General features: G+C 23.4%; 1 protein-coding gene across 1 annotated transcript; it reads right to left on the bottom strand.

Moving 5' to 3' along the window:
• Positions 1-5,179: 5,179 nt before the first annotated feature.
• Positions 5,180-13,403, bottom strand: LOC145834089 (uncharacterized). The gene is made up of 12 exons (XM_082941435.1): positions 13,323-13,403; positions 13,108-13,231; positions 10,926-11,393; positions 8,938-9,089; positions 8,542-8,745; positions 8,039-8,143; positions 7,718-7,832; positions 7,297-7,376; positions 6,849-6,953; positions 6,636-6,771; positions 6,231-6,426; positions 5,180-5,386 (listed from the first exon to the last, which is right to left on the bottom strand). Exons 1-12 carry the CDS (start codon positions 13,401-13,403, stop codon positions 5,197-5,199), a joined length of 1,956 nt encoding a protein of 651 aa, XP_082797561.1. The 3' UTR covers positions 5,180-5,196.
• Between the last annotated feature and the right edge of the window lie 6,546 nt (positions 13,404-19,949).

Below are 19,949 nucleotides of genomic sequence, written 5' to 3' on the forward strand. Positions count from 1 at the left end.
ACTAAGACAATGAATACTAAGAAGACAACTAATACTAAGAATATTAAAGAACTAGCCGCAAGGCTAAAAAAATTCTAAATAACCACTTGAATAATAAAAATTACTACTTTTGAACAAAATATTGAAACTGGATTAACTAAACCTCATTCTAGATCTAGAAAAAAATTTCCCTGAGATTTTCAAAAACTTCCCTGAAATTTAGAGAAAAAATCAAAACTTCCCTGAGTTTCCCTGAGTTAAAAGAAAAATGCCAAAATTCCCTGAGTTTCCCTGAGATTCCCTGAGATTTTCTACAGTTTGAAAATTCCCTGAGATTCCCTGAGTTCCCTGAGTTCCCTGAGTGTGTGGCAACCCTGCAAATACTCGTAAAAACACCGAATTACCGGAAAGACCCTTCCATTAAAAGGATATTTAAGGATTAAACGGAGTAATGGGAGGGTCTTTCCGATAATTCGGTGTTTTTACGAGTATTTAGTTTATACAGTCGATTATGAGGTCAATAGTCGTCACTTATTCTCGATATGTTCTACTTCTTAAAGAAAAGATGTTCTAAATTGTATGTACGAAATATTAAAAGGATTTTTAAAGATTAAAGTGAGTAATGGAGGGGAAGTCAAATATAGAACTTGCATTTGAATGTGTGTCTAACTTGAGTAACGTGTTATTTAACTACTTTTTTTGATAATGTGTCAATCACTGGGTTTTGATCTTGCATTGTTTAATATTAAGTTTTTAATGCTATTATTAGGACTGATTCACAATGAGGTCACACTTTATTTGTAAAAAAATAATATTTTCATTACTATAAAAATTAAAACAGTTCAAAATAGTGTTTACAAGCAAATTGAGTGTAGCTGAGTGACCAAAGGGTCTTAAAGGTCTTTCTCAGTACCAACCCTGAAGATAATTGTGATCCTTAGGATTTAAACTTTCTTTCTATTTTTTCATAGTTTTTTAAGGGTAGCTTTAAAGACCTGCAATAAACTTACTTATTTACTGAGTTTGCACATTTTCAAAATACACTTTTATGATTTTTTAATCTTTACCCTTTGACCTAATCCACCTTACCAAGCCATATAACAAATAAATCAAAAAAAAAGTTTTAGAGAAAAATAATCAAAATTAAGGCCATAGGGGGGGTAGGGTAAACCATGTTTTTTACAAGTTGATCTTACAGAGTTTTTCTAAGCTTGAAGATGCTTTTTAATCGTTTTAAAAAATTCAAATTAGTTTTTGAGATATGACTAGTCAAAGTCACATAATAGGTTCCTAATGTAAAGGGAAAACTAAAACAGCAAAAAAAGACTATTTTATTTAAAATCTATCTCCTCCTACATTTTCAAGCAATCTTCTTCAAACTTTCACAGTCTAATCTTTATACAATAACAAAAAAAAGTTATTTTGGAATTTAAAAAATGTTTTGTAATTTTTTTTTTTTTGAAAAAAAAAACACTTTTTATTATAACTTTTGTGATATAATATTTTTTTTTTTTACATTATTAAAATTCTTTAGTAACATTTTTTTCTTTTAGTATAAGGAACATTTCCTAAAAATTTGAAGAAGATTGCTTTAAAAATGAAGGAGATAGATTTTTAGTGAATTTTTAAATTTCCAAGGAAATTGACCCCAAAAGTCCATACGTTTGTATTGGAAACTTTGTATTCAAATTACAATATCTCAAAAATTAAATGATATTTTTGAATTCTATAAAAACAGGCTTGTAGTTTGTATTTAAAGCTTTCATATAAAAGCCTAAGTTAATTTGAAAAAAAAGTTGGACCCCCCCCCCATGGCCTTAAAACTAAATTAAAAAATGTTAAAAAATTTATGGAAACTAAGCAAATATGCAAACTATTTGCAGATATTTGAAGCTACCTGAATTTTACTCCCTACATAATTCACGAGCATAAAGTTAATTTTATAGGCAAATTTATTAATTTTTCAAAAAACATAAAACTTTAATGTCAATTATTTTCCTTATCTTAAAAGCTATCTAAAAAATTTTTTTTATATTTTAAAGAACGCACCTTTGCCTTTAATTTTAAAAAAAAATATTTAATTTTGGGTTGGAATTATTTCATGGGGTCCCTCCAAAAATAAAGGTTTTTTTTTGTTTTTTTTCATCAAATGGTATTAGAACCAAAAATAAATATTTTTTTTAATTTTTTTTTTTGATTTCCCTTAGTTTGCATGTTATTAAAACTCTTAAATAGTTATTTTATAAATAATGTTAATATCTTTTACGATTTGGCCCAAAATCAAAATGTAGTATATTACACTATCATTTGCCTTGGCCATTTCCTAGATAAAAAATTGATAAAAGGAAAAAAAAGTTAATAAGAAGGTGAATATACAACAAATTTAATTAAATTATTTTATTTTAATTTAATTTGATGTAATTCACCTTCTTATTAACTTTTTTTTTCCTTTCATCAATTTTTTATCTAGGAAATGGCCAAGGCAAATGATAGTGTAATATACTACATTTTGATTTTGGGCCAAATCGTAAAAGATATTAACATTATTTATAAAATAACTATTTAAGAGTTTTAATAACATGCAAACTAAGGGAAATCAAAAAAAAAAATTAAAAAAAATATTTATTTTTGGTTCTAATACCATTTGATGAAAAAAACAAAAAAAAAACTTTTTTTTTGGAGGGACCCCATGAAATAATTCCAACCCAAAATTAAATAATTTTTTTTTTAAATTAAAGGCAAAGGTGCTTTCTTTAAAATAAAATAAAAATTTTTAGATAGCTTTTAAGATAAGGAAAATAATTGACATTAAAGTTTTATGTTTTTTGAAAAATTAATAAATTTGCCTATAAAATTAACTTTATGCTTGTACATAATTCTTGAAATCAGTATTTCCCGCAACTATGGGAAAGCACCTACAAAAATTAGAAGACAAAAATTACCTTTATGCTTTAAAGCAGATATCTAAAGATTATTATGAATCTGTACTGTAAGTTGTTAGTTCAGTTTTTTTCTTTTTCATAAAATTTTAATGATTAATTATTTTGCGGAATTGTTTTGATAAATGTAAAAACGAACTGCTGACTGACAATTATCGTTAATTTTTTTTCTATTTAAACAAAACATTAGTTTGTTAAACTTGCTTTGACAAAAAACTTGTTTAACTTTAGCATTGGTAAATTTATAGTAAGTTAAGTATATAAATTTAAAAACCTTAGGGACGGATTATTTAGAACGTACTTAAAGTTTATTGTTGAATGTTTTAAAGTTTCAAAAGATTAAATACTTATATATCTACGACTTATTACTTGTTTAATTATTTAAATTATATTTAAACACTAGTTGTTTAATGTTGTTGATTAGCATAAAAACAAACTTATTTTATTTTAAATTTTTATTAAACACTTAGTTTGTTTATAAATACTGACTAACTTTTTTTTTTGCTACATTCTTAAAGTATAAGTTTTTGACCCTCATTTTAATACAACTATCACTCCATTCGGTACCAGACATGGTATAATCAAGATGGCAGTTAAATACAGCTGTTTTAATTGTAAACACGCGCTTTAAAGCTCTATAGTAAATTGAGAGAAATTTGGAGAAATAAAAGAAACTAAAGTGAAAAGTGAGTGGTACGCTGGAGCGCGCTCGAGTTATTCTCTTCATTTAAGAACTTTACAAATAGACGCAAAGTTTTAGCGCAAAAGTGAGAGAGCTAGAAGAAAAAAGAAATTTATATGCAAAAATCGTACGCTTGAGTAATTCACTTAATTTTAAAACTTTAATAATGCATGTTAATTTTTTAAGTTTTAACTAACTTTCACGTCTTGTCTTATATTTTAAAAGTCAAAATTTTTTTTTGTTCCTGCAAAAATTTTATTAAAGTGAAAAACTACATAAGTGTTTAATTTACTTACTTATTTTAACAATTTTTTTTCTTATGAAAATTTTTATCAAAAATTTATTTGTTTATATACCTTAAATTTTTATTAAATGAAAAAAAATAAGGTCAGTTTAACTGGTTTGTTAAAGATTTAAGCTTAATTTACTTTTTTAAACTAAATTAAAAATATTTTCTGCTATAAGTTTTATAACAATCTAATTATACTAAAGCTTTTGCAGTAAGAATATTCGCAGCTAAAAATGTTAACTTAGTGAAAAGATATTTTATTAGATAATAATGACTATGATATAAAGCAAAGACTGAAATTGTACATTTAAAGGAATTCATGTTAAACTACTTTAATTTGTTTCATAAAACAAAACTTTATTTAAGAGAAAAAAAATCTAAAAGGTTACTAGTATTACTTATTTCATTTATCTTTAAGTTTTAAACCATTTTCAATGTTTAATTTGTAAGTATAGTTAACTAAAAAGTAATTTATTTTTGTAAGTTGCTTATGTACTTCTAGGTTTATTCATTTAATTCAAGTTTCAAAGTTTGTGAAAAAATAAAAACTAGGATATATTGTAATTAAAAAAATTATACAAACCTTCGACACTACAAAATATTATACTAATACAAGCTATATACTCTACATACTTTTTTGATATATATATAAAGAGCTTGGATTAATTTTATATGTTTATTAATAAAAGAACAAGTGCATAACATAAGGGCAGTTTACAGCACTATGACTTAAACTAATTTGTATTGCAATAACTAGCAGTTATGGCAATTTAAAAAAAATCTATATTGGTAAATAAAGAAAATTGTTTAAAAAAAAAGCTGAATTGAAGTAAAAATGTTTTGTTTAAAAACCTAAAATTTTAAATAAAAATTTTAAAAAATACAAAAGTTAATACGGAAATTTAAAATAACAATTTTAAGTATTAAAAATTACTTAATAAAAACTAAGAAAATGAGAAATTTTAAAGTTTGTTAGGCAAAAGAAATTTAGCATAATACTCATATGATAAAAAATTAGCGCGATTAACGGTTGGATTATTATTGAACTTATTATTGTTACTACAAAAAATGTAAAAAAGTACAATTAGTCTAAGAAATTTTAGCAATTAATGTACAAAACTTTGTAAATAAACAAATTTGAAATTTTTGAATAAAATACAGTCACAACAAATTTAAACAGTAGAATGCTTTAACAGTCACTCAAGTAAAAGTGTTTTTAAAATAGTGAATTGACTTTAAATGAAAAGCATTTTTTTTTTTTGAAAAAAATTAACTGCTTTTTAACACGCAAAAATTTTGTTGAAATTTTATATTACATTGTTTGCTGCAAACATTGTCAAATTTGAAGGTTTAAATTTGCTGTACTCTTCGTTTGTCAAGATTTCATTGACATCTTGGCTTCTTGGTTTGTACAAACTAGACTTACCAACTTCTTCTATTAATGTATCTGAAAGTAGAAATTTGTCACAGCATAACTCCATTCTTTTGCAGGTTGATCTGAGAAAAATAGATTTTATTATAATTTTGGGTAATAATTGGCTTAAGAATGTTAAAAGTAATTGTAGGAATTTTATATTACTAATGTTTGAATTGAACCTTTGAATGAAAAAGAGTAATTTATAAACCATACATTGAGTTATAATTTTGTACTTTACCAATATTATATTTATGATAAAAATATTCAACAAACAGATTAACACTATACTTTACTTTATCTAAAAAGACAACAACCTATATAATATTTAAATAATAAGCAAACGCCAAGCTTTTTAACCTTGTACAAATAGTTTTAATTAGAATAAAAAATTTAAAAACCTACCTAAACTAAAATTTGTTAAAAAAGTTCTAGTAACTTTTACTAGTGATATATATTATTGAATTTTACTGATAATATACCGATAAATTTAGCAAAAAAATGTTTCAATTCTTATTATGCATTTATTCTTCCCTTATATTTAAAATAAAAGAAAAAAAATTATATAAAACAAATCGTTGTAATACAAAATATTAATTTAATTGGATAACATTAAAAAAAACAAGTTATTAATAGGGCCTTTATGTCTCCTATAATAAAATATGTTTTTTAAAAGTAAAAATCAAAATGATAAGGTTTGTTGAATAATAACAAAACAAAATTCAAAAATTTCTTGTTTCAAGGATCCGGGTACACAAAAAGACCTCTCGGTCATCGAGTTGCATACCCAACTTTAACTAAAATTAAATAATCTAAATAATGATTAAAAACTTTACAGTTTAAATTATACATTAAAATTTCATCTCTATGAAATAAATAGTTTAAAATAAAAAGACATAAATCCAAATACATTAAATTTTTACTTACCTAAATATCATTAAGGAGTTTAACAAAATATGGCCCATATTAGTTTGTCTATTGTTTTTCGAGATATTCATCAAGGAAAAGTCTCGCTCGATTTGCGCGTTACTAAAAGGTATCGTTTGTAGTTTCATCATTAACTCCTTAAGTTCTTGGTATTCAACGCGAACACTGCTCCAAAAGTTAACGTTTGTTGATTTATCTGTTAAAAATAAACTGATAACTTTTTATGTACATAATCAATTGTAAGTGTACTCTTACAATAATAAATCATGTTTTTATTTTATCAGAACTTAGTTTTCGGTAGATTTACAATGTTTACTAAATTACAAAACTTGTTTAACATTAACACTGAAAATTTTAATTTATATTTAAGTAGTAGGTTACTATTGTTGTTTTCCTTTAGCTAACCGATACTTGTTTGATGACGTCCATGCAAACTTTTGTATTGAAGTGAGATAGTATCTCTGTGGTTTCCTTCAAACAATTTTTTAATTTTTGGATGTTCTAAAAACTTCTCAATATCCGGCATCCGTCTATTTAAGGCCTTTAAAAAATTATAAGTTTTAATGATATTTAAATAAGTTATTTTATTTTTTGAAGATATACTTAATACCAACTAACATCGTTTACAACTTCATACTGTGCCATAAATTCAAGATTTTGCAGCATTCTTTTTTCCAATTCAATTATAAACACTACAACAAAACTTTGAAAAATATTTTTTACCTGTATTAAAACAATTAATTATAAAAATGTTGGAATTATAGGAAAATTAGTTACAGATTAGAACCGTAGCGTGTCATTAACAGAAATTTTTTCACGTGTAATACACAACATTAAGTAAATTACTTAAGTAAAGTATGAGAATTTACTGAAAAAAAAACGATTATGTAAAAAATAAACACAGTTATTATAATAACTTGTATTTTGACTTAAAATTTTTTCAAGTAAAGTTAAAACAATTTCAGAAATTATTCTCATTAAACAAATCCTATTTAAAAAAAATCAATTAAGTTTAGTTGTTAATAAACCCAATTGACTAAACAACGTGAATTTTAATTAGTTTAACCTCTGCCTTCTTACTAATGGATAAATTTGCATAAACTTCGTTTACTTCTACATGAAAGATAGGTTCTTCCAAAAGGTTAGCTACAAAAAAAATGTAAATTTTAGTAACTACAACTTAGTTTATATAGTAAAATAATAATTTAACAATTAATTTAATAAAAAAATAAAATATTGATAATAATTACTTATATCGTTTACTCTGTATAAAATCCAATCTAAATTTGAATCTACTAAATCTTTAACAAAATGTTAGTAATGTTTTGTTATAAGAACGTTATTGTACGTTTGTTTGCGTTACTAATTAAAAAATAATGTTTATTTACGCCAAAATGTTGTAGATATAAAATCAAACGAAACTTTATTATTAATAGCCTAAAATTAAAAATTATTCTTAGTTGCCTTGTGATCTAAATTAAGCTTACTTGAATTTGGTTGGTAAATGAGGTCTTTTAGATGCTGTATAAGTTTTGTTATTGCTAATCCAAACTTAAAAGGTTCTACTTTACTTTTTTGTAGAAGAATATTAACAGAATTTACCTGATGAATAAAAATAATTAATTATTACACTGTAAAAATTTAGTCTTGCTTTACATTTAATACTTACAGCTAAACTTGGCATGACTACAAAATAAGTAATTAAAAATAAACATTTAAAATCAAATTAGAATGATTGAAATTAGTTATGTTATAGTGCTTAGGGTGTTAATTCATTATTAAGCAGATAATAGGTCTTAGAAACTAACTTTCTCTAAAATTTTGCCCATAAATTTAAAAACAAAATTCAATCTATTGCTATTTAGCATTTTTCGAATACTTTCAGCATGTAAATCGTTTCTTCTTCTTTCTGGCTAATATAGAAACAAATGTTATAGGTAAGAATAAAAATTTCGATAACAAACATCATTATAGTTAATAAACACTAATACTTATAAAACAAGGCTCATTAACAAAGAAAGTTTTGTTTAAAAAGATATATATTCTTATTAAATCTATGTTAATTAATTTGTGCTTTTAAACATTTATTATATATCTTCTGATTATATATTTGATTTAATAAAATGTTACCTTAGTAAACATATGATTACTAAGTTTCAGGGCAGATTGAAATTTAAATTTATAGATATTTGTAAAAATATAATTGTAAAAATGCTAAATAAATTAAAACAGGATTGTTTTAAGTTTTATACTAATAATTTTTCTAATTATTAAAGCGTCTTGAAGTTTATAGTAATAGTTTAATACCTACTTCATTAAAAAAAGCTTTGAGTACTTCCCAATTCAATAAAATTCTTTCAATGCATGGAAAGTGTGATATCCATCTAGTTTTGCTTAAGGCTTTAAATTTTAACGGAATTTTACCCGTCATACACACACCTAAATTTTCAAAGTCACTTCTTCTTGTGTTAGATAACTTGAAGTAGTTGAACGTTTTCTTAATAAGCTCCTCAACCTTATTTAATTTAAAAGTGTACACACTTTTATTCAACAACAATGGTTTTTTTTAATACAACATATTAAAATATAATAAAATATCATAAATAAATATAAAAAAACAACTTCGTAACTTGAATAAATGCAGCTTACTAAAATTCTCATTCAACAATTGAATTAATAATTTATATAAAATAGTTTTAATACTTACTTCATTAGGTATTGTAGCTTTGGTTGCATTTAAACATGCATTTTGCAAAGCATGATTTGTACAGGATATTGTTATAAGCCTGGGATTATCTTTTTTCAGAATTTGTCCTACTCCATTCTTAACTCCTTTCATGGAAGCAGCTCCGTCTGTACCTAAAAATGTATTTACTAAGTTAAAAAAAAAAAAATATTTTTCTTAAATTATAAGACCAGTTTGTGCTTAAATTTATACTTTTCTTAAACAATTGAATAAAATCAAATTAAGTCTATTAATAAAGATAGATCATTGTAAGATATTAAAACTAGTTTATAAAAGTTAGCAAGAATACACAGAGAATAGCTGAAATAAACAAAAATTAACTTACTATTAATATCTAAATTTAAAATTAAAAACACGTTAGTAGTACATATTTAATAAATACATAACTAGAATACAAAAATGAAAAAAACAGTAACAGTTCATATATACTTACATATTGAAACTACATTTTTTAACTGAACATTATACATCTTTAAGACTCTTTTGAATGCGTTAGCAATAGATAACGCTGATTTGTCTCTTCCAAGGTCTTCGAGGTGTAAAAATGTAGATACTGAAGTTTTCTTTATTTTGCTTAGATAACAAATACTAACACCTGTGATTCAAACATAAAGCTTTCTAATTCTTTTTGTTATAAGTTTAATAACTGTAAAATTTTGAATGAAAAGAACTTATAATCTGTATACTTTGGAATAAAAAAAAATATAAATATTTTAAAATTATCTGTTGGTAACTACTACTCATGCTTTTTTAATTAGATATCTAAGAAAGTTAAAAAATACCAAATATAGTCGAACTTTTAAGTACATAAAATCTGTGAAATTAAAGGACTACCACTTTGTTCTAGTTAAACAACTGAAGGTAGTAGAACAAAAGTTTAAGAAAGTATAGCTTTAATTGTAATTACAACCGCTGTATATAAAAGGAAAACTGTTATAATTATTTGAACATAAACTGCTTCCGGTTAACCACTCGGTATTTTTAAATTTTTTTCCAGGTTTTCTAAATTTCTTCCACGTTTTTAAAATTACACATATTAAGGTTTGTTTAAAGTTTATAGTTAAGTTTAATGTTAAAACTGTATTAAAGAGTATAAAAACATGAAAAAGGTACACTAAAGCTGCTTTATAAATGGTTCATTAATAAAAAAAATTGATGATGACAAAAAACTTTGAAAAATAGGGTATAATTTTCTATTCAAATCCAAATTTTATTACTATACAAGTAAAAATTATTGAAAATATCAGGTTTTTCAACGTCTTTTAAAGATTTATGTACAAAATTCCAGGTATTTTTATGCCTAAAATTTTAACTCCATGTTTTTCCTGGTTTCTAGGTGAAGTGGCAACCCTGCTCGTTAAAGCAACAAATTGCTAATTTATTCATTATTTTCTTTATTAATTAAAATTTTTGCTGTTTAATAAATATTATAATAATTAAATCATTCTCCTTATTAGAAAAATAAAATCAACAATATTTTGACATATTTCTTAAACTATTAAATAAAAGTCAACACAAAAATCTAATATATGTTAGAAATGAAACTGACTTAGTTTACTAGAACGAGTTTACTGTATAATTATTAAAAAAAATCATAGTAATTCTAACTTTAATTTTATGTAAATTTTAATTTATTAACCTATTAAATTCTGTAAAATAAAAACTTTTTCCTTTAACTGTCATTAAACCTACTTACATCTGAGTAATCTAACAATGTCCAACTCATTGCATAACAAAATATTTTCTTTTACAGCTAACGTGTTACAAGAATTAATCTATATTAAAAAAATAAAACAAAGAACAATGTGTTTAAAGCTTATTTCATGTTTGAAATTTAAATTTAATAAGCTTTTTGTATTAAAATATTTTTATATTCAACAGAATGTATGTAAATAAATAACAAATTTAAACTTAATTAAATTAACAAAGCTTAAAAGTAATTTTCTTACCTAGAAAACTTTGTCCAGCAGTATCTGTACTCTCATCCAGATAGAAAGAACAATGCTTCACCATAAAATCAGTTATGATTAGTCTTCTGCAAATTGGTGCGAGAGTATTGCACAGAATCATTTTTGCTTTCCTCCTTTTAAGCGTTGCTGATTCGTGAGCTGTCCCAAGTGCCTTCATGACATCTATCTGGTGTTCGCCTGCTAGCAAGTTCCCGTGAAGAGCTTGTTGCAATGCTAACCGGACTTCTGTCTGGCGTACGTTTTCTTTAAGGAAATTGTTGAATTGCTGTTTAAAAGATTTTTCCATCCTAAACTGATTTATTGAGTTGTGGTTATTTGTGACTGGAGATGCGCGTTTATGTCGGTCAGAATAAGAATGAACTTTTAAGTTGCTCTTTTTTGCTTGTAGTTCTACATTGCACCACTTGCAATAAGCTTTAGTTTCACAATTTGTTGGAGCAATCCAATCTAATAAGTAAAACAGCATTACACATAGTTGACATAACAGATATAACTAATAAAACATTAAACACTATTTATATATGTTTATAAATAAGTTGTGTATCTAATATTTATTTTATTAATAAGTGAACAATTGAGATTTCAATGATTTAACAAAAACGTTTCACAATAAACTAAACAGTTTAATAGATGTAATAGTGTTGCCTTGTATTTTCAAATTTTTTTCAAAGTATTCCAAAATTCTTACAGAATTTTAAAAGTTCACAATTTTAATCTTTATTTGGTCGAAAATTAGGTTCAAAGTAAGATACTGTGTTAAATAGTATGACAACATTAAAAAGATACTTTAATTTTACAATAAATGTGTTGGTAGATAAAAAGTTTTTAGATGAAGAAAAAAAATATTATTTATATTATAAATTTTTGTGTCAAATCGAAAATTTAACTACTGACAATGCTTAAAATGTTAAAATTTCCAGGTTTTTTTTTAATTTGAAGTTTTTCCGATTTTTTTTCAAAAATACAAACATTCCTGGTTTTTTTTTGGGTTAATTTGACAAATTATAGGCTTCCAGGTAAAGTGGCTAGCCTGATGTAAGCATCACAGTTCAACTTGAGCTAATTAAGTATGTATTTACTTTTAAAACGTGCTTTTTAAAGTTTTGTTTCACTACAAGATCAATAAATAACAATTTTTTTTTAATTTATTTATTCTCAATTAATAAAAGCTTTAGTTAAATCTATCTTATAAATCTAAGCTTACAAATGGGATAATAAATTTGCTTATAATAAAATTGTTATTTATATCACAACTTTTATCAAAAGTTTATATATAAATTTAATCAATACAGTGAAATAACTCTTTTTTGAAATAAAAAAACTAAGTAGATTTGTCTAGTAATTAAATCAGTCAAAGCTAATCTTCTTAGCATTTATAAAATAGTAAATAAAAATTTTCTTTTTGTATTTGAAAGCAATATACTAAAAAATTTCATAAAGAATTCTTGATATTACCACAAACCATTTGTCAGAAAAATGTTTTTAATATTCAAATAAATGTATTTTATGACAAAAATTAAATTTTTTTTTTTTGTTTAACAAACAAAAATCATGATAATTTGTAAGGTGTAAAACCAAAAAATTGTTGTAAATAAATAATTTGCCCATCTCACCGCCTTATGGCCTCTATGAACCATTTTACTTAAATAATAAAATTAAAAATTCAATTTTTGTCTATGAAGCGAACTTTGTTTTATACTAACAAATTTTGGTTTTAATTTTATAATAAAATTAACAGTTTAATTTGTGTGTTGTTATTATAAAATGTATTTTAAGTATATTTATTTAAATAAAGTAGTCAAAGGTTAGTACTAAAGTAAAAAAAATGTCATGCTAAAGTATTGTTAACTATTAAATTATTAAAACAAAATGTTAATTTTTAGGTAAAAAGTGAATTGGAATTTTTGACTTTAGATGATAAAATTTTTTGTGCATTATTGAAATAAAATTACAAAAAATACTTTAAAAACTATTTAAAAATTTTTTTTTTTTTCAAAAATTACAATGCAAAAATTAATTTAATTCTATAAAAACATGAGAACTTTCCTTTATAATATTTAATAAAAAAGCTCAGTATTAAAAAAAAATTGTTGTTGAATTCAAAATTGAAATACTCAAATGTGTATTCTTAAATACTACAAATTGTTAGAGATAAAAAAACCTTTTAACTCATAAACAGATTCCCAAGATTTCTGGTACCTCATCTTTTTAGGTGGTGGAAAATCTAAAGTTGGTAAATCTTCTTGGTCTGGAATTTCATCTAAAATAATTTCAACGGTTGTTACCTACGAAAATGTAACTGCTAAAGTAATGTGTTTAGTGTGTAACTTAATAACTATTTGTAAATCCAAGAAAAAAAAACCATTGGAGACTTACCTTAACTACTACAGAATAGCATGGTTGCCACAAGTCAAGCTGAGAAATTTTTCCTGACTTTTCCTGACTTTTTCCTGACATTTTACTAAAGTTTTCCTGACTTTTTTCAAGAATTTTCTGACTTTTTACTATAATTATACTAAAAAAGGCATTGAAAATTAAGTAATTTTGTAAAATTTAAGGAAAATTTTGCAATTTTAGTCTGACTTTAAAGAATTTTTAATTAATTTTTCGACCTGAATTTTCCTGACTTTTGTCATTTTTCTTAGTTTTTCCTGATTTCCTGAATTTTCCTGACTATGTGGCAACCCTGAGAATAGCCACCTGATTTTTATTTAAATTTTTTACATGATTTAAAAAAATCTTCAAAAATACACATTTTAGAGTCTAGCTTTAGTTTAAAGTTAAATTTATTGTAATAAACTGTTTGGAATAGTACAAGGTTGCCACTCATGTTTATAAATTTTTCCTGGTTTTTTAAATCTCTACAAGGCTTTTAAAATTACATGTATTTTGGTTTATTTTCAGTTTAAAGTTATGTCTAATATAAAAAACTGTGTTAAATAATAAAAAAACATGGTATATGTACTATAAAGTTAATTAAAATGTGTATTATATCTAAAAAATTTTAATTGAAATCTTATTTATATGATAGTTTTTTTGTGTCAAGTTAAAATTGTACTACTTAACATGCTGAAATTGTTAAAAACTGAATGTTTTTCTAAGTCTTTGGTTAAAAATTTCTCAAATTCCAGGTTTTTTTTGCCTTAGTTGTTAAGTATCAGGTTTCCAGGTAAAAACAGATTTCCAGGTAAAGTGGCAACCCTGATAGCATAAGCCATTGAAAAATACTTAAGTTTATTGAAATGCGTTTTATGAAAAAAAGTTTTTTTTGCTGATAAAAAAAAACTTATTTATATGATAGATTTTTGAATCAAGTTAAATTTTATTACCGAACTATGTAAACTTGTTAAGAATTTCAGGTTTTTTAGGTTTATTGTTAAAAAATGTAGGTTTTTTTTAATTATATCTAATTTCAGCTTTGCTAAGGTTTTAATTGTCTTAATTGTCAAAGTACAGAATTTTTAATTTCTAGGTAAAATAGCAACCCTATAGTTATTATCCACTCTTTAAACAATTTCCTGACTTTTTATTACAATTTTCCTGACTTTTCTAAATCAAATTACCAATTAAAACAAATGATATAATGCACATTCAAACACTTGGAATTAATAAAGCCTTCAATTTTATATTTCAGTTTATCAATATTTATAAAATTAGTAGTAAATATTTTACCCTTATTTATGTAAAAAATATTAAAAAACAACTATTCTACAATAAACTATAAATAATTAAACTTAACCATGAAGTTCACCTCTTTTATAATTTATTTTAAAAATTTAAACAATTTTGAAAAAATTATAATGAGGTAAATTATAAACATAAACTTATTACCCAAAACATTAAACCTAGTGTTTAATTAGAATGAAATTATTTATTTACTTAAACAAAAAACAATTCAATTCTAACATATGCTAGATAAACAAACTTATATGTATTATCATTGTTTTACTAAAAAATGCTACAGATTATCAAACTGCTTACAAAAACTGTTTGTTCTAGTAGGATAGTTTAAAAAAATTTTAATAGAAACATTTTGCAGTTTTATAAAGGATATTCATTTAATTTTACCAGATGAAGGCATTAAGTAATTTTGTAAAATTCTTGGAAATAATTTTAATCACACTTTGAAGAATTTAAATTAATTTTTTACCATTCAAAGACTTGTTTTTGAATATAAGGAATTCAGTGAATTTAAACTGACAAAATCTGGTATTTTTTAATATTTAGTCAAACTTCCTGACTGTTTAAAAAAAAAACCTTACTATTCTTGTTATTTATCTTTTTTTTCTGCTTTTCCTGAGTTTTTTGACTTTTCCTGACCTTGTTTAAACTCTGCTTAATTTACAAAACTAGTTTTAAAAACCTTGAGTTGTACACTAAAACTTTCAAGTATAATATTTTTTTTAGATAAACTACCTAATTATAATAAAAAAAGACTCAATAAATTTGTCACATTAAAAATTTTAAATAGATTTAATCTAAGCAAATAGTAGTTTCAACTTTGTAAACAAAAATAATAAATTATATTCAAATTACTTTTAAGTGAAATCTATGTCTTAATAAAATAATTTATAATGAATCTTAAAAAATTATAATAATCAAACTTTATTTTTAAGTTTAAAAATTCAAATAATTTGATAAAAGTAGGATATAAGAGAAAAAAAATTTGTCTATTGTATCTAATTTTTGGAAAAAAAAATCAAATAATAAATTATTTTAACATCGATTAGTTACAAAGCTACAATGTTTTTAGTTTATTAACCATTTAAATAAGTGGAAGATACTTTTCTTTAATTTTTCTAACCAAACATTACCTACTACTACAAGGTTAAAAGGTAGTTATGATTAAATTAACAATAAAGTGAATAAAATTAACCTTATGAAAATAAAAAACATAAACTTACATTTAAGGCATTAATACTTATAAAAACAATATGCTTTTAAATATGTTGGTGTAATTAAATATATGAAACTTTTATGTTCTCAACTTGTAAAATACAGCTTTTGCTTTCATAAGAAATTTTAATTCTATTGCCATGCTTTTTTTTTTTTATTCTACTGCGGGGATTTTGTGCTCTGCGATTTAGCATCTCTGTTCGGTACTCAGAAAATCTTTAAAAATTGTTGCTTTTAAATGAATTCCGATTGTCTATACTATACTATACTCTATAGAGTCTATAGTATAGACTCTATAGTAAAGATGATTATCTATCAATAGATTCCTAGCAAGGTAGCTATTAGTTGATGAATCTTAAGTTTTTATAAACTGTTATAGTTTTGCACGTTTTAACAGCATGTACCTGGTTTCTTGACGATTTATGTGCAAAAAATATAAATAAAACTTTAAAAAAAATCTTGTTTGTAAATCCAACCGAACTCTCAAATGAAAACTTTAGTGCAAAGTAAAGAAAAAACAAAATTGTGACAATAACCAATTGAGATAACTATTACTCTATATAAAAATTAAACTTACCAAAATTAGAAAATAACATTTATTTTGAAAAAATATCAACTAAAAGTTTTAAGCTTATTTATTATCATAAAAACTTATAAAGACTTTTTGGATATATCTTTTTCTTTTAAATATATTTTATGTTTATTAACTTTATGTAGCAAATAAAATAACTGAATTGTCTCAAATTACCATTTAAAAAACTTCTAAGTTACAGCCAGGAAAATAATTTTATTGATATAAATTACTTAACTTTATTAAATTATGAACTAAAAGAAATTTAAAAAACTTTGTTTAACCTCATATAACTTAATGTAAAAAATTAGCTTCATACAATTTCTTTAGTTCTTAAAAGAAAATATTATACAGCAAGGGCGTGTTTTGACTGGTTTATGTGTTCCTGTGAACCCCCTGAAAAAAAAGAAAAGAAAAAAGAAAAAATATTTTTAGAATATCACTAAAAACATTTTTTATTGACTTTGTTTGGTTATTAGATAAATTTTGAATAATGAATGTTGAATTTGTAACACTGAAAGATTATAAGTTTCCGTAACAAAAAATGCTCGTTTTTGTCCAGCTGAAATAGATTTCAAATAAAATTTTAATGGTGACGTTATAATTGGTGAAAGTTTTAAAGTAGCATTTTTTTATGGGAAACTTTTTTGAATGATTTATTATCAAGATTGTAAATTCTGTTTTACTGGTATTTTTAGAATGTTTAAAGTTCAAAAGTTTTTATTTACCTTAGAAAATTTTATTCCAGCTGTGCTTTTTATTAATTCTGTTCCAAACAAAATATGAAAATTAATGATAATGCTCATAAAAAATATGTTCTCAATTGTTTTATTTAACTGACTTGCAATTTTATTTTCGACAACTTTTAAAGGTTTTCTTTTGAGTTTTATATTATACAACAAATTTATTAAGTTTTTTTCAAAGTTTAAACCAATGATTATAATAAACTAAGACTTCCTGCAAGTTTTGGTCTTTAATTACCTATATTAGCATAATACAATGTTCGTTATTTTCTTTAATTAAAAAAACTGTATATAATATATTTGTTTTAAATAACGGATTTGAACTTTGATATACAATTTGTAAGTTCATAACTTTTTTCTGGTTCTTTTAGTTCTAATTTATTCAATTTTGATACAGTATAATAAATAAAAAAATATAATAGTTTTCTAATACTACTTATATGTTTTTTTATTATTTCTAAGCAGAAAAAAGCATTTAAACACACAGTTTTTTGGCGAAATATTGCCTACTTAACTGGCAGTGCATACCTAAGAAATGCGTACTTAAGCGGCAAATTAATAACAAAAAAAAATTGTGAACCCTCTTTGAAAAATGTCTAGACACGCCCCTTACCGTAATTTATAACACTAACCATACCTTAAAAGCTACACTTATGCTTGTCGAGTTTATTCTGCAATTTTTATATTTATAAGCCTTTTTTTGAATATAATCTAAACTTTAGATATTAATAAATAACAAATACAAAGTTCAAGATTTAAAATATAGTTCGTAATAACAAAATATACTTATGATTAAAATTAGAGATAAGTTTGAAAAAGTATCATCATTTAGACAGTTTACGAAAGAATTAAAGCTTTAGATAACCTTCACAGAAATTCAACTAAGTTCACTAACTTTAACTAAAAGTTAGAGTAAAGTAAATTTTTTAATCAAAAAGTAAACACACAATTGATTTTTAAAACTTTAAAATCATGAAAAAATATTTTATTTTATTAAGCAGTAAAAATAAGCTATCTCATTAAACAAAAATATTAAAATTAAATTAACTATAATTGTTTTTTAAAACAGATAGTAAAGAAGATAGTCTACACAATATGAATTTTCTTAAAAAAGTATTAAAAATGTTCTTTTATTAAATAAACTAATCATCATATAATGATGTTTGGTAAAATTTTTTTATCGTTCAGTTGAAATATGGAATAAGCTTCCAAACGATAAATTTCTTGAAAAAAAGTTGAACTATTTCGGTTTAAGTGAAAAAAAAACCATAATGAATAAAAATTGTTGTCAGTAATGTATATTTGTAAACTGTTTTATTTTTATTCATCAACCATTGACTTAACTTGTAAAACTCTGTTTGAAATTTAGTTTGATTTAATTTATTAAAAGCACTTTTTCTCTATGAAAAATATGTCCTCTTTAATAAATATTGATGTTTAATGCTTAGTAATTTTTTTATGTGTTAAAAAAGGTTTTGCGTTTGTGTTAATCTATAACTTTTTGATAAGTTTATTAACGTTTGTTCGTTTTAAGCATTATGAACTATTAAGTAATATTTTCTTTATAGTCATTACCTTTTGTGTTATGTGTCCTTTATTTTAAGTGGCCTAAGTTTTGATGCATAGGTCCATCGCAGGACAATAAACTTTCAATAATGACCATAATAATATTAAAAATAACAATAATAAAGTTAAAAAATTTCAATAGAATATATTTTCATTTAACACTTAGTATTGAAAACCAAAGCAATTACTTGAACAAGTATAATTAATAATTAAAAACCAATTAAAATTTTTGTAAAACTATTAACTTTTTAATTAGTTGTTTTAAATGATAAACATTTATGCATACTACAAATAATTTCATAAAAAAAAACGTTAGCAACTATAAATAATTTATAATATACAATTAAACAACACATGTGCGCTCACTATAAAACGAGCTATGACAAAAGGACAAGTAAACTTGTAAGCTAAAAAATAACTTTATTTGTTTATCCGATGCGAAAGATACAAAAATAAAAATTTTAGCTCGAGCCTTTTTTGTTTCATTAAAGACATAATATAATTGTAATGATGACTTATTGCTAAAGAAAAAAAAATCAGTTATTTTTTTTATTAGATTTGTTTTTTTGTGCAAATTTTGTTTAGTAACAAACAAAAAGCAATGTGATTTAAGTTAGTCAAAACTTGAGAAAATATAAAATTAATAAGACTAAAAAACATTATTAGTCGTAACTGCAAGAAATAATCAAAAAGAAAGATAAAGTATTGCATACTTTTGTTTTTTAAATATTATTAAGAAATAAGTTAATCGATATAAGTTGTTTTCTAATATCAATTTTTAGAAATAACTAATTCATATATATCCCATTGACACTTTGATAGTTTGATTTGTTTAAAAATCCTTACTACTTGCAAGGTAAACTTTAACTAATTTTGTTCATTGTATTGATGAAATAGTATTATTAAGTTATTATTTAGAAACAAAATATTAACAATAACTAAAATACCAACAAATGGATTAGGACTCTAAAATTTTACGAAAATGTTGAAATAATACATTAATACATTTATAGCTTACCTTAGAATATCTAAACTATTTTAATATTATCTATATTAACCCTTATAACAAATTAATCAAAAACAGTCAAATTATGTTTGCAGTAAACCTAATGTAATATTTCAATAAATATGTTACCTTTAGCTGTTTTATTTTTTTTTAAACTTTAATAACGAATGCAATGTAATTTGTAAAATCAGTAGAAACTATTATGTGTTTTATTTTTAAGT

The sequence above is a fragment of the Thalia democratica genome, chromosome 1, assembly GCF_965202585.1.
Source record: "Thalia democratica chromosome 1, ktThaDemo2.hap1.1, whole genome shotgun sequence".
Classification (NCBI taxonomy): Eukaryota; Metazoa; Chordata; class Thaliacea; order Salpida; family Salpidae; genus Thalia; species Thalia democratica.

Coding starts and splice junctions, on each gene's coding strand:
- LOC145834089 (XM_082941435.1), bottom strand. CDS start 13,403: ATGTCAGGAAAAAGTCAGGAAAAGTCAGGAAAAATTTCTCAGCTTGAC. Junction 8,746..8,937: donor AAGCTACAATACCTAATGAA/GTAAGTATTAAA, acceptor AAATTAAATAAG/GTTGAGGAGCTTATTAAGAA. Junction 7,833..8,038: donor TGGGCAAAATTTTAGAGAAA/GTTAGTTTCTAA, acceptor TTTATTCATCAG/GTAAATTCTGTTAATATTCT.